Below are 13,954 nucleotides of genomic sequence, written 5' to 3'. Positions count from 1 at the left end.
TTGCGACCCAGTTAGGCTTTGACCCACTTGGTTGCACCGTAATCATCGTCGAGTGCTCTGCACGGATTGATATTGCAGGTAAACACGCCTCTCGTTTGCATGGGGACACCGGTTTGCTTGGTTTCGTTCCTGCGCTCTCAAAGGTGTGTGCGCTCGTCTTTCAAAGATATTTTCATGCAATTAGCGTGCCTCGTCAAATTAAACGTAATCCTTCCTAAGTACGTCCAGCGTACGCGAGTTTACGTTACAATTTTATCCAATTTTCATGACGAGTATGCGCGTAGACGGTCACTGATCGAAATGAATCAGTGTCCAAACGCGACATAAATTTTCGATTATAATATCGATACACGAATTTCTATAAAATTCTATTGTTCTTTTCAAACAGACTAGGTAAAGATCGTTGATGGTTTTTTCAAAGTATTTACGGAAAATCAATCTTCTTACTGGCAGTAAAAAATGTCGGAAAAATGCGAAAAGCCTTAGTGCTCTTGATCTTTCGCGGAGACGATTTATGCACCGAGGCTTACTTGTCTGGTCAACGTGACAAAGCACGAGATCGGCTTAGGGACGACAACGAGCAAGATAAACGTTTTACTTTAAAATATCCACGACGCGGTTACGGTACACGGTTACTTTCGACTCGACGATAAGCCATAAAGGTCTTCCCAGGTGAGACAGGTAAACGCAAAGACCAGGCGACGACCAGCTACGCGTACACGCAACCGATGCGTCTCGCATCTATAAATAGGGTTAAATACCGAAGAAGAACGGACACGTCGCTAGTGGTAAAACGACCATCGAGGTTATAGCGAGGTCACCCTAAGTCGCGAATAAATTAAATGTACAAACGCGTCGATAGAACGATCGAACGTCTTCGTGCCACTGCCGAAACTAATCAGACCTTTATTCTCCTGCTTATATAAATATCTCTTCCAGCAACTCTCGAATACGACCGATTTCGGATGCTATCGGCCTACATTTTTACGACGAACCACGTGACACGGTAAACACGTGTAATACAAGCGTCCTACGGTCTCCTGTTCGACTCGTTAACAAAAACGAGGCGTTGTAAACGAGATAATAAATGTACAGGAGATGACCGAGTTGTCAAATTTGGAATCGCAGCAACGAGTGCCGAACGTTTTCGGGGCATCTGTTGCGCACGTGAGTTACGAGCTAGCCGTAAGGCAACGCTCACACCGTTTTCCTTTAGACGTGCAACTTAAGTTTTTGCGAGTGACACGCTGCCGCGTGGTTGTTCCGTCGAACTTTCGTGAGAACCGATGAAACGCGAGATTCGCGGATTTCAACGATAAAATTCAATCGGACGTCTCTGTACGATTACTTTTGGTATTTCTCGGTAGGGTATATGTAAACGCGATCGGCAACACGTATGGCAAACGCTGGCTTTATTATTGTTTACATTGGAAACGATGCTCGCGATACAGAGACAAAGGAGTATAATTTAATTTATTTGCTTTCGTTCCGTTCTCCAGTTTTAATTACGTCTATGGGAACGCGGCGTATTTGCACGTTCGAATAAAAGGAAATTGGAGAGGGAATGAAAATTATGCAGATTTCGATCGAACGAGGAACAGCCACGGATATTAATTCCAATCGTATCTTTGCATTCCTGTCACTCTCCGCGATCGCTCGCAAAAGTGCGAACAAATTAAAGAGAAAAAAAAGCGGTAACACGAGAGCGTCCACGTTAGAGAATGAAAAGTATGATCTGGCGATTTTGACAATGCGCACTTTGATTGGACGAAGAAAGACGAGAGGAAAAGAAGCGTAATAATAGAATGACTTACCTTTTCGAGACACTCCTGACCAATGGCTTTAGGATCGACTTGCACCTCGAGGATGACGGAATTGGCTTGACTAACGAGGCACCACATCTTGTCAGGCTGTATCCAAAGACGTTCGTACACGCCACACGCACCCTTTCCCTCTTAACGAAACTTGCGACACGACTTCGAAACCAAATGGGCGATAAATGAAAAACCAAAATGCACGTTCACTGAACTTTCGACGAGCGCATCTAAAACGATCTCTTCTCCGGAATCGCAGCTGGTCGGCGACCGGTTCTACCCGGTACGTTCTTGATCATAACAAATTTAAAACGCGTACTCGTGCACAGCTGTCACTGCGTGTTCGCACACGACTTGGTCCATCGGCAACGTGCTCGCGCTCGTATTACTCGGACGCGTTTCGTCGGCTTCCATTTCTCGGTGCAGAATGGCACACGGACTGACCGCTCCGCGCTACCAGGATTAGTTCGCGAAATCGAATCACCTCTCGGTCTCTGTGGAGTGGCGCTAGTGTTGTGAACGCACCACACACGCACTACGCGCAATCCAACGTACCACTGTCTTCCGTGAACACGATCCGTTCGGTGAGGGAAGGTTAGGTTTACACAGCTGATTCCCCCTCCATATTTAGAATAATTTCTTTTACGTCTGGCCTTCTAACCAATTGCGACAAGCGTCAACAGAAATGACCAATCGTCGTACGACGAAAACTGCGCCTGCGTCGAACGTGAATATCCAAAAAGCTTGGAAACTCCAAACTACCAGAATTATCGAATTGACGCTAATTTTATCGTGTATTTAAAACCGTAAACAAATTATGAATATATATCTCGTTAACAATGGATAGATTTTGATTTCTATAGCTTAGGATAATATGTTACACGAGTAACGCGCGAACAACTTTGAATACTGCAATAAATGGGAAAAAGTCCTAAAATGTTTTACGTAATAATCGTACATATTATGCAATCGTAATTATCAGTGACAAATTCTTTACAGTACAAACTAAAAACGTTTCGGAAAGCTTATGGGTATTAATCACGAGACAACTAAACCTTAAATGTTTTTATTTTTGAACATTAATACTGTACAGATGAAACAGCTTACAGATGCAGGGTGTACACGTGAGGTATAATTTTCTTTCCTATAACTTAACAATGTTTAAAAATTTCAAACAAAACAAATAGTACGTGTAGTGTACATCGTCGCAAGAATCACGTTAAATTCGGCTAATGTTAAACCCGAACCGTCATTCTCGGGAGGCTGTACAATACTTTTTAAGCGCATTGTATGCACTCGATGTAGCAGAATTATGGAATGACATCTAACATCGTGTGTTCAATGATGTATACTTTCTTGCCACCACCTTAATCTAATGTTTCACTCGTCATTCTAATATATCTAGGCCTTGATATATCACAATGACTGCAATTTGTATGACGTCTATATTACGATTGTAATTTAACTACAGTGATTTTTAACCTTTCCAACATGGTGGTAAACGTTCGATATAGATACAATTACATTTATTGTCGTGTAGTAATTGCAAATCAAGGTTCTAATGATTCAAATACCACCATCTAAGATGAAAATATACACGCTATTTGCGATAATAGTACAACATAACGGTGAAAGATACGTTTAAAGATACAATCAAGGAAATTACTTAATGTACATTCATAGCATCGGATGCAATATTTATAATTAACTGATATATTTTTTCGTGTTTAAACTTCGATACGGTAATTCTTGTGTAATTGTGGTTTAATGTCATACACCAACTCCAAGATTTTAAGCATTACCTGTAGGATACAAAATGTTATTAATAAAATATTTTAAACAGAAGAATATTCAAATACCCAAAAATTATAAAACTTACAGCATTTTTGTGCATTGACACAGCTTTATTCATTTCTTCAATTTTTACTTTCGTATCAGCTTCTATACAAGCTGCTACGTCCTCTTTTGATCCCATATGCTAAGCAACGATAAGAAATAAATATAAGTGTTTAATTGACATTAGAGTTAAGAAACGTTAGAATCAAAAATTTATTATATAAAAATTAATCACCTTAGCTTCGAATTCACGGAATTGCTTTTCTCGTTCTTGCCTGTATTTTTCAATCTCATCTTGAGCTTCTTCTTTTGCTTGCTTCAACCGACGTGCCTTACCTAAGAACAAAAAACGACTTGATGCTCCAATTTTATTTGTAGCGTTTACAAAAAGAAAACAAGATAAGCGTACAATTTTTCGTGTTCTATGACGTTAATAAAGGTTAGTTCAATTATGATATCTATGTCTTCTCGATGCCTTTAATGTTTCGATTATAATTATTAAACGGACAAAATACGACGAAAGTGCAAAATAAAATGCATAATCTTTACCCACATAAATTTAAATATCAACTTTCAATGCATTTAAAAGGTTACACCCATTTAAACTCAGGGTCACAGAAGAGTTTATCGCAGTGTGTTATGTTGGAACATGTCAAGATTAAAATATGAATTATATTAGTTGAACTTACGTTTTCTAGCTTCCGAAACTTTCTCTGCAGCTCTTTTTTCAGCTGTTAAAAGTTGCTGAATACCTTGCGTTTGACTGGCCATCTTTGCAACGAACGAAGAATGCTGTATTCCGTGCGAATTACAAATCGATCATATGACTTTGGAGTTTCCGTTGTTTGCCCCACCTTAAACGGTGGCGCTTTATATTGCGCTCTCACGTGTTCAACGCTTGGAAATTAACAGACGCACCAACCACGATCCACGATATTGCACTAATGTACGTGCATCAAATATAACGAAATGAAATTAGTACAATGGAAAATAAAAATCGTATTACGCTATTACATAACTTTAAATAAATATATTTCATTTTCTTCCCATGTATTACGCGTTTACTGTGGTTCTTAAAGTTCCCATTTAACAGTTGGTGCATTAGCAATTTTTAGAAAAGTTAATGCAGTAAATATTGTTAATTATGTTAATGTAACTTTTACATTAGTTAATGTAAATAATTTATATTTATAAAAACAAGTTGTATTCATCTTATTCGTAAACAAGACTTTCAATGTACAATGTTAATGTAAATTACTTCATTTACAAGATACATAATTTATATATTAAAGTATTCGATTTCCTTGCACGTTTTGTTTATTATTTAACAAAATTTTTTCTTGACGTTTCTTTTCCTCCTTAAATGCTTCACTGTTTGCCTTCCTTTCTATTCGTCTTTCCTGAAATTAACAGTTAATCGGTTAACGAATTACGTTGTATTATATGAATACGGAATTAACGAGCTAATCGTACTTTTCTGTATTCCTTCAGTGCTTTCTTTCTCTGCTTCCTTTCTTCTGGAGTTTCATTTTTTGATCTTATACTTAATGTACTTAAAGTTGATCTCATGGTTTCTGCGATAGACTGAGGTCCCCTTGGATTACTATTTTGATTTTGTTGATCAAATTGAGCTAAACTTTTAGCGGTCAATTTTTGAGGGTCATTTAGAACATTCTTTGGAATACCTGTTCTTGGGTCAACTTTAATCTTTTGTGGTTGCTGTAAAAGCGATGAAGATTGTAATTTCACGTTAAAATAAATTTAAAAACTATTCTTTAATCACCTACTTTTGGTTCAGAAATTAACTTTGGATGATTATAAATGTTGCTGTATGTACTAATAATACTTTCACAGTCCCATTTATCTCTTTCTCTTGCATCTACAACAAGATCATCTAAACTATCTTCATCCTCAGAGCTAGAATACTCTTTTTCCAAAATTTTCATTTTTTCTTTCATGAGCTTTGCAACATTATCAGCCTATAAAAATAAAATAATTTGTAATTATTCCAACTAGAAATAATTGTTTGATACTTACATTCTCATTTTGTTGTTGTTCAAATTCTGCTGCACATTGAAGGACTAGTTCTGAATCTGGTGGTAAATATCCTTCGATTTCATCACAATCTAAAGCACCAATTTCAGTATTATCGTATGCTGCATACATCTGTGAAAGTAACACTGTGCTTTTAAAAGAACAAAAATAAAATAAAAGAACATTTTGTAACAAGAAATAAATACTTTTTCAAATTTATCATCTAGGAGTGTTAATTGGTCATTTCTTTTCATTACACTGCTGGTCATTGAATATTCTGTAAAACGTGATTTTGTTTCTTCTTCTTTAAAGGTATATAGAGAGCCATCAAAGCTATGCTCAGATAATTCCATATGTCCTTCCGATGAAGAGTCTGATGCTGCATCTAATACATTCAATTCATATTTGTAATTTTTAAAATGTCACATATAAATAACCTGTCATTTGAAATATACATAATAAAGTACTATACCATCTTCATCCTTCTGAAAGTCATCATCACTATTGCTAGCATTAGCTAATTCTATAAAATTATCTTCTAACTGATTTTCTGGATCATCGTAATCAAAATCATCATCCATAGCTGCAACTACATCTGGATCTAAATCTAATTGCAATCCAGAAACTGGAGCTGCTTTATTAAGTAATCCAACTTTTTCTTCAACATTTGAAGCAAATACAGAAGAAGGTAAATTAATTTTTGGAGCATCCTTTTTTTCGTTTGTTTTGGTAGAGACTGCATTATCAACACGTTCCCATTCAGTTGTCAAAGAATTGACATCTTTAAGATGTTGTAAATAATCATAATCATCATCAAAATATATGCCATATTTTTGTTGCTCTTCTTTTCGTTTGTCACTGTCTAATTTCTTCTTTTCGTGTTTAGCACCTTGTGCATCTCCAACAGGTACAAGAACACGTTGCGGTGCTGTTTCATCAGCAATTAACGGATCTCTTTGCGAACGATGAACTAAATGAAATGTTACCGAATTTTTCTTGTCAATAAACTTCTTCGTTTTTCCTTTTGGCTGAAAACATAAAGAAATGAAAACAGATAACACGAAAAATAACCTAGTACGTAGTATTTACGCAATTATATATATTGCTTGAAATCATATCTTACCATTTTTATGAAATTTATTGTTCAATATGCAGTATTGAAAAATAAATTATTATAAAAAGCTATTTATTTTAAATTATTTACGAAACAAACTCAGGTTATTAGCGTGTTATATTTCGTGCAGAACATTGCGGAACGTGAAGGGATATACTTCGTTAGTGGTTCTCAAATTCGTGAGATTGGTACTGTACGATAACTGTACTAAAAGTTTAATCATTGGTTCGATCTTTTTGAAAAATATCAAAGTTATTTACATAAATCATAATAAATATTAATAATGATTCAGTTAAATATAAACTCTATAAAAAGACTGATTTCATATTTGTTTTTAAATGTATTATTCTCCTTCTTTACAGCAGTCAATATCAACAACGAAAACTATTGACGTTCGATAAAGACGCAACAAACATTCAAGAGAACATAAAGAATGGGACTATTTGATCGTTTAGCAAACCTTTTAGGTCTTAGGAAAAAAGAAGTAAATGTTTTAGTAGTGGGCCTTAATAACAGCGGTAAGTCGACGGTCATAAATAATTTCAAACGCGAGGATGACCGTTGCATAGACATAGTGCCCACTGTCGGGTATAATGTTGAAAAATTTTCATGTAAGTTAAACAATGACGAGTAAATGACATTCGATGTTGAATTGACGTGCTTACCATTGTTCTATGTTACTCATTGCACTTGCTGATTTATTCGAGCACAAATTACAATAATAGAAAACAAGTATATTAAATTACAAACTTTATTTGTACAAAACATAAATGAACATTGGTGTATGACATACAAATCATTAGGTGCATTATTGATAATTTTATTAAATACTTGTACTTCACATGCTTCTGATATTTTTCTTACGAAATAAATTTTATTTTAAAACCTTTGATTTTGAAGATTTTATATTCTTCTTAATTCTATCTCGTAATAATTTTGTGGGCATATTATTCTGGGATTGTTTTCCTTTCTTAAGCTTACTACTTTTAGGAGACTTAATATTAATGTTATTTTCCATATTTTGTAAATTGTCTTGGTTAACTGTGATATCACTAATGTCAGTACTGCTTGAAGTAGGCAAATTAGTACTTAGTCTATTACGATGTACTGGAGTACTAGTAACTGGCTTATTTTTTATTTTGTGTACCATTTTCTTTTTGGTTGGTGTTATTTCAGAAGATGCAACATCATTTTTTTTACTTAAATATAATTTATCATTATTAAATACTAATTTTCGTTGCTTTAATTTCTTTTGGTTTAATTTATTAACAGGTGGTGTTAATTCTGTAACATTACTATCCCTTTTACTTAAAGAATGTGTCTTTCCATTTTTAAATTCTTCTTCTTCTTTTTCCTCTTCTTCTTCTGCTTCTTTTTGAAACGAAATAGAATTTGCATTAGCTATAGAGGTGCTAGCTGAATATGAAGGATTCAAAGTTTTTTTTCTTTTTATTGTTTTCTCTTTCTTTTTTATTTTTCTTTTCCTTTTTGAAAGTTCTAAAGATTTCTCATTCGATGATAAAAGCCCTGTCAAGTATCCTTCACTACTTGAATCCCATGAATTCTAAAAATATAAGCATAATTGTTTTGACAGAATTACAATAATGATGTTTTATTTTAAATTAATTAGAATTTTAACATACATTCATATCCAATGGGCTATCTTCATCTTCCTCTCTTGACCATACAAATGGTTCTTTCTTTAATATTTTCTCAAATGCTATATGTAAATCAAACTGTTTGAAACAATTTACAGATGCCTTCAAATATTTTTTTGACGTTGGACTTAGTGTCTCTTTTGAATCCACTATGATTTTGTATGGCTTTATTGTATCAATATGATATATAAGGTATAAAATTATATGCATATACTCATCATTTGGTTTATCATGCACTCCTAATAATTCTAAAATAACTTGTGTACATCCATCATTTGATTGCAACTTACAATTTTTTATACGAGAAACAGTATCCTATAAATTTAAGTATATGTATAATATCTTATTTATATCGCATTAAATTAAAAATAGAAGCAAATCATTGGATAGGCTTACCATCAATACACTAAATTGTTTATGTCGTATAAAATAGCAATCAATATAATATTTACATTTTTTTAAAAAATTAGGTACATGAGCTACATGATTAATAGACAACTCTGACATCAAGGCACTTAGATTAATTGGCATTGGCATTACCCATTTTCCCAATGTAACTTTATCTCTTTTCTTGAACAATTGTACACCAAAATTATTTTTTTTATCATAATGATTTGAGGATGAAAAGTGGAATACATATTCATGTTTCGTACATTTAGTACAATAAAAACCAGAATATTTATATAATTCAGATTTTAATTTTATATCAACATTTGGAATTTTACCAGAGGTTGTACTTTTAGGTGTTTGCGAATCAATGATACAGTTAGCATTTGAAAATCTTGTTACACCTAAACTGCATTCCATTTCATAGATAATAGACTTTAATTGTTCTGTTTGTTTTTTCAATTTGTTTTTCAACTCACTTGCAGATTCTAAAGTTCAATATTATATATATTATTTTTGGCAATAACGTTGTAGGGTTAGTTTTGTTAAACCAACATTGAACTCACCATTATTTGCTTCACAATCATTTTCACTATTAATAATATTTTGTATGATTTTATACGTTTCCATGTTTATATAAATTATTATGTAGAAATGATATCAAACTACTTTTAAATAATATCGCGCCAAAACATCTGTCTTTGCCTACAGTGATTGTCATTTATTCCATCTGACAGAAAAATATCAACGGAAAAAGTGATGCTTTACAAAAGTTATCAGCTAATAATATATTTATTAAATCTATGCAATACATTTATCATATTACTGTACTAAAAAAAATGGCAATTAAACACGTTTAATTGTGTAAAAGTATAATTTTTTTTCAGTCAAAAATGTTAATTTCACGGCATTTGATATGTCGGGGCATGATCGCCATAGATCATTATGGGAACACTATTATAAGGACTGTCATGGTATTATTTTTATAATTGATAGCAGTGACAAATTACGATTAGTTGTTGTTAAGGAAGAATTAGATATGCTTCTTCAACATCCTGACGTAGCAGGTATAAATCGTTTCGCTACTTTCCTTTGGTAGGTACATATCCGATCGATGTAAATATTAAAAATTGAATTTTCTGTATTCGAAACATTATAGGTCGTAAAATACCGATTCTATTTTTGGCAAATAAAATGGATTTGCCTGACTCTTTGACTACTGTCAAACTCGTTGCTGGACTCGGTCTTGATCGTATACAAAATAAACCTTGGCATATACGAGCAACAAATGCAATTACAGGAGAGGGTTTACAATTAGGCATTGAATGGCTTACAGATCAAATTCGCGATATATACATTAATAGAAGATAAAGATAGTTTTATTATGTCATACAAGTTTTCACTTATACAATTTAACTAAACGAGATGCAATGAGTTCAAGTGGTTACATTTATCATTTTAAGTATTTTACATATCTGTAAAAATATCTTTTTTCGCAATCGACATTTCAAATATCGACATTTGTCGGCAATTTATGTTTACAACATTATCATCATTAAAAAATTTCGAGAGATAAGTAGTAATTTCAGGAATAAAGATTGAGTAAGCGGAAAATACGTATGCATCTAGTCAAAGTCCGTCCAATAAAATTGTATAAATGTTTGTACCATAATTTATTTATGTTATCTAATTGTAGTGACTGTCTAGTTAAATTATTTTCTAAAATGTGTATTTACAATTTACATATATATATGCAACAAGTTTTGTATGTGCAATAAATATGCCTGTTCTTGCCAGATGGCGTTTGTAAAATTTTCCCATTACTACGTCAGCGACTATCTGAGAGCGTGGGTTTCTTTTATATCGATCTGTGTGACATTTGAAGGATTCATACGAATTCGTATGGTTGTTCATTGAAATACAGTTTAAAACGTGATCAAAAAATGAGAAGAAATTACGCATTTATAGTTTGTACTTTATGTGTTGTTTTTCTCACGATTGTACAGTGTTACAATGTAAATAAATATGCATTGCTGATGCCAAATGTTAGGCCAAATAAGGTAAATGAATGTTGCTAAGATTTGTAAGATTTAACATATCTTCTTGATGAAAGGATTACGAAACGTGATAATTCATTTAATAGTTTTAGTAACATTGCCGTTAACGGTTTTTCCTAAGCCATGCATATGTATTCTAGTGATGTGTAAACAATTAAATAAGTACAGCATTTTTTTGTAATTCGCAGGAAGAATTATATTTATGTACTCCAGTTAAAGTTGATCCTTCTCAGAATTACTACTTAATTGGTTTTGAACCAAACGCAACACAGGAAAGTGCTCATCATATAATTTTATATGGCTGTCGTAAACCTGGCAGTTCAAAATCTATATGGAATTGTGGAGAAATGGCACACCGTACAAATGATAATGAAGAAACAATGGTTCCTTGCGCAGAGGAGTCACAGGTATATAATATAAACTAATATAGAATCAAAACATAATAACTTTGTATGTAACAACTACTAATTTCATTGATGTGTTATTTAGATATTGTATGCTTGGGCTCGGGATGCGCCAACTCTAATTCTACCAGAAGGAGTGGGTTTTAAAGTTGGTGGAGATTCTCCAATTAAGTATTTGGTTCTTCAAGTTCATTATGCCCACATTGATTTATTTAAAGATGGCAGAACCGATGACTCTGGTGTATTTCTGCATTATACGTTAAACCCATTGAACAAATTGGCTGGTGTTCTTTTATTGGGCACATCCGGTGTTATACCTCCTAGAAGTACAACGTATATGGAAACAGCTTGCACTTTAAAAGAGAATAAAACTATCCACCCTTTCGCGTATAGAACACATACGCATTCACTCGGAAAAGTTGTATCTGGATATTTGGTAAAACCAGATTATACCTGGATAGAATTAGGCAAAAGAGATCCTTTAACACCTCAAATGTTTTATCGTGTGCATAACGAAGTTTCGGCTGGGCAAGGAGATCGAATAGCAGCTCGTTGTACTATGCGTAGTACGCGCGATATTTTCACGTATATAGGTAGTACTAAAGCAGACGAAATGTGTAATTTCTACCTAATGTATTACGTCGAAAACGATGAACCATTATCCATGAAGTACTGTTTTACCAATGGTCCTCCTAGTTATTATTGGAAATATGCTGGTCTCATGAACATTCCGAACAGAGAAGCATCCACTTTATAAAGTAACGCTACAAACTCTCGGTGTCGAAACTGATATAAATTTGAAACTGTTGATAACGAAACAGAGTTTAATGGATGAATTTTGTCTATTTGTTGTAGAATAGAATTTGTTTCTTTTATGTTAGGCACTCTTATTGTTCCTTTATAAGGTGTAACATATTTTTATTTAATTTAAACTTATTTTTATTGTAGATAATTTCAATTTAAAGACCTGTACTTAAATAGCTTTAATTATACCGTAAATGTCACGAATCCAAATGGTATAATCGTACCATGTAAAAGTTAACTTTAAACAGGTCGTGTATCATAGTAGGCCTACAGAGGATATATTTTACTGTTTCCGCGATTAATAATTCAGTGGTCACGCACAATTTTTTTGTATCGTGTAATTGATTCTACTTTTTGTACATCTTATTGCGCTTTGATATCTAATATTTCCTTTTTAAACGTGTTTCACGTCGTGTATTTAATGTTTTAATTTCGATTATACATAAAACTGGCCTGTGGTACTTAAACACCATTCTTTTATTACTTATTTGAGACGAGAAATGACGTATTTGAATAGCATTTTTTTATTATCCATTCCAATAGTTTAAAAAATGTTTTTATTATTGTATCATATATGTATTATCGATGGAACGCGCATTAATATAAGATGGAACAGTGAATGTTGAATCGTATACTGACATAAGTTACTATGACTAATAATAATTTATAAACTGAACAGTATTTTCAAAGTCCACATGAGAGAATATTTTTAAATATAAACGACTGAAAGTAAAGCATAATCATAATGTACCTCGACGCGATTTTATCCTACATGTAAGCGTAACAAATACAAATTATTTTCGGTGATGTGCAGAGAATGTGCAGATACGTTTCTATGACTTTAAAAATATTATACTGATACGTTAATAAATTACGCTCATATTGGAAATTACTTCATTTCTTTTAATCTCCACTTACCGTATCGTAGAATATAGTCCGATATTTATTACAAAATAAAAATTATCGGGAATCTATACAAGATCGTATCCGTTGTACGTATACGATTACACCGGTTAAGTCTGGTGAAAGGATGTTCCGTAACTCTTTTTAAACGGATTTCTTCAGCAGAATCGATTGTCTCGAGAAAAATATACAAACTAATCACCGTGTAATTGCGAATGTCCAATTATTATTAAACATTAAACTACTTTTAATTAGACTACTTTTAATCGACCGTATATTATCATTGTTCTTTCAATTTTATAAACAATCGCCTAAGCGAATCACAAGGTGCTTTGCTCCGTAAAAAGGATCCCCTTTTGAAAAGTATGTCGATGAACGTGGACGTACGTTTTTGGAAAACAAATGAACGGAGAAAGTGCAGCGAGCATGTCGAAGAATCTAACGGAGGCGTGGTTTGACGCATCAACGTCTATCGATGAGACTTTGATAAAAAATCTATCAATCTTCTCTCAATGTTTGGTCGCGATTTCGATGTTCGTTTTAACGAGTTGATCGTTTTTAGCACGAGAATTTTATGAAATTGGCTGGTAGAAACGCAACAAGTATAACAAATCGCTCTCGTTTACTACGAACTCGATGCGTATCAAGTCTTTAAGAAGCAATTATGTAAACACAGATTTTACGCCTGTACGCGTGACAACTAATTAGAACGTGAATCGTGTTATCGAAATAATACGAGTTCGTGAAAGTAAAATTGACACGCGGTTCGTTTCGTATTTCCGGTCTCGCTGTACTTTCGTCAGTCGAGTTTTCGTTGCTCCCTTTCGAACGAAAACCGAGGTCAGGAGCGATCCTCGATAAAACATTTTTATTGTCTTACACGATAACTTCTTAACGACACGGTGCAAGCAAATAGTAACAAATGTCTTCGAACGATAACTAC

At 33.6% G+C, this 13,954-nt stretch overlaps 6 protein-coding genes across 13 annotated transcripts in view; 2 read left to right on the top strand and 4 right to left on the bottom strand.

The window, feature by feature from the left end:
• Positions 1-2,390, bottom strand: part of dnr1 (E3 ubiquitin-protein ligase defense repressor 1) — a 66,813-nt gene extending 64,423 nt beyond the window's left edge. Inside the window, exon 1 of the mRNA XM_003706106.3 lies at positions 1,815-2,390. Within this exon, the coding sequence (XP_003706154.1) occupies positions 1,815-1,901 (87 nt within the window). The 5' untranslated portion in view covers positions 1,902-2,390. The remainder of the gene's footprint in view (positions 1-1,814) is intronic.
• A 474-nt stretch (positions 2,391-2,864) lies between these two features.
• On the bottom strand, positions 2,865-4,508 carry Vha13 (V-type proton ATPase subunit Vha13). The gene is made up of 4 exons (XM_003706179.3): positions 4,340-4,508; positions 3,886-3,986; positions 3,694-3,792; positions 2,865-3,616 (listed from the first exon to the last, which is right to left on the bottom strand). Exons 1-4 carry the CDS (start codon positions 4,419-4,421, stop codon positions 3,542-3,544), a joined length of 357 nt encoding a protein of 118 aa, XP_003706227.1. The 5' UTR covers positions 4,422-4,508; the 3' UTR covers positions 2,865-3,541.
• A 157-nt stretch (positions 4,509-4,665) lies between these two features.
• On the bottom strand, positions 4,666-6,949 carry LTV1 (LTV1 ribosome biogenesis factor). Its single transcript, XM_003706146.3, has 7 exons — positions 6,808-6,949; positions 6,157-6,712; positions 5,891-6,069; positions 5,688-5,816; positions 5,438-5,629; positions 5,124-5,369; positions 4,666-5,050 (listed from the first exon to the last, which is right to left on the bottom strand). Exons 1-7 carry the CDS (start codon positions 6,808-6,810, stop codon positions 4,937-4,939), a joined length of 1,419 nt encoding a protein of 472 aa, XP_003706194.1. The 5' UTR covers positions 6,811-6,949; the 3' UTR covers positions 4,666-4,936.
• On the top strand, positions 6,616-10,639 carry Arl6 (ADP ribosylation factor-like 6). Of its 8 annotated transcripts, none has more exons than XM_012292045.2 (4): positions 6,616-6,758; positions 7,161-7,409; positions 9,731-9,910; positions 10,003-10,639. In XM_012292045.2, the coding sequence occupies exons 2-4, from the start codon at positions 7,232-7,234 to the stop codon at positions 10,212-10,214; spliced, it is 570 nt and encodes a 189-aa protein (XP_012147435.1). In that variant the 5' UTR covers positions 6,616-6,758; positions 7,161-7,231; the 3' UTR covers positions 10,215-10,639. The 8 variants fall into 8 exon arrangements, with proteins under 8 accessions (XP_012147435.1, XP_076389868.1, XP_012147436.1 ...); XM_076533753.1 differs by lacking the exon at positions 6,616-6,758 and adding an exon at positions 6,866-6,986 and having other exon boundaries at positions 7,161-7,316; XM_012292046.2 differs by lacking the exon at positions 6,616-6,758 and adding an exon at positions 6,866-6,986.
• Positions 7,532-9,675, bottom strand: LOC100876775 (uncharacterized). Its single transcript, XM_012292044.2, has 4 exons — positions 9,410-9,675; positions 8,853-9,331; positions 8,442-8,771; positions 7,532-8,362 (listed from the first exon to the last, which is right to left on the bottom strand). The coding sequence occupies exons 1-4, from the start codon at positions 9,471-9,473 to the stop codon at positions 7,673-7,675; spliced, it is 1,563 nt and encodes a 520-aa protein (XP_012147434.1). The 5' UTR covers positions 9,474-9,675; the 3' UTR covers positions 7,532-7,672.
• Phm (Peptidylglycine-alpha-hydroxylating monooxygenase) lies at positions 10,319-13,000 on the top strand. The gene is made up of 4 exons (XM_012292053.2): positions 10,319-10,502; positions 10,641-10,903; positions 11,089-11,307; positions 11,390-13,000. Exons 2-4 carry the CDS (start codon positions 10,787-10,789, stop codon positions 12,059-12,061), a joined length of 1,008 nt encoding a protein of 335 aa, XP_012147443.1. The 5' UTR covers positions 10,319-10,502; positions 10,641-10,786; the 3' UTR covers positions 12,062-13,000.
• The last annotated feature ends 954 nt before the right edge of the window (positions 13,001-13,954 follow it).

The sequence above is a fragment of the Megachile rotundata genome, chromosome 7 (genome assembly GCF_050947335.1).
Source record: "Megachile rotundata isolate GNS110a chromosome 7, iyMegRotu1, whole genome shotgun sequence".
In the NCBI taxonomy this organism is placed as follows: domain Eukaryota; kingdom Metazoa; phylum Arthropoda; class Insecta; order Hymenoptera; family Megachilidae; genus Megachile; species Megachile rotundata.
Note: the sequence above shows the minus strand (reverse complement) of the source record. Positions and strands in the feature narration are given on the sequence as shown.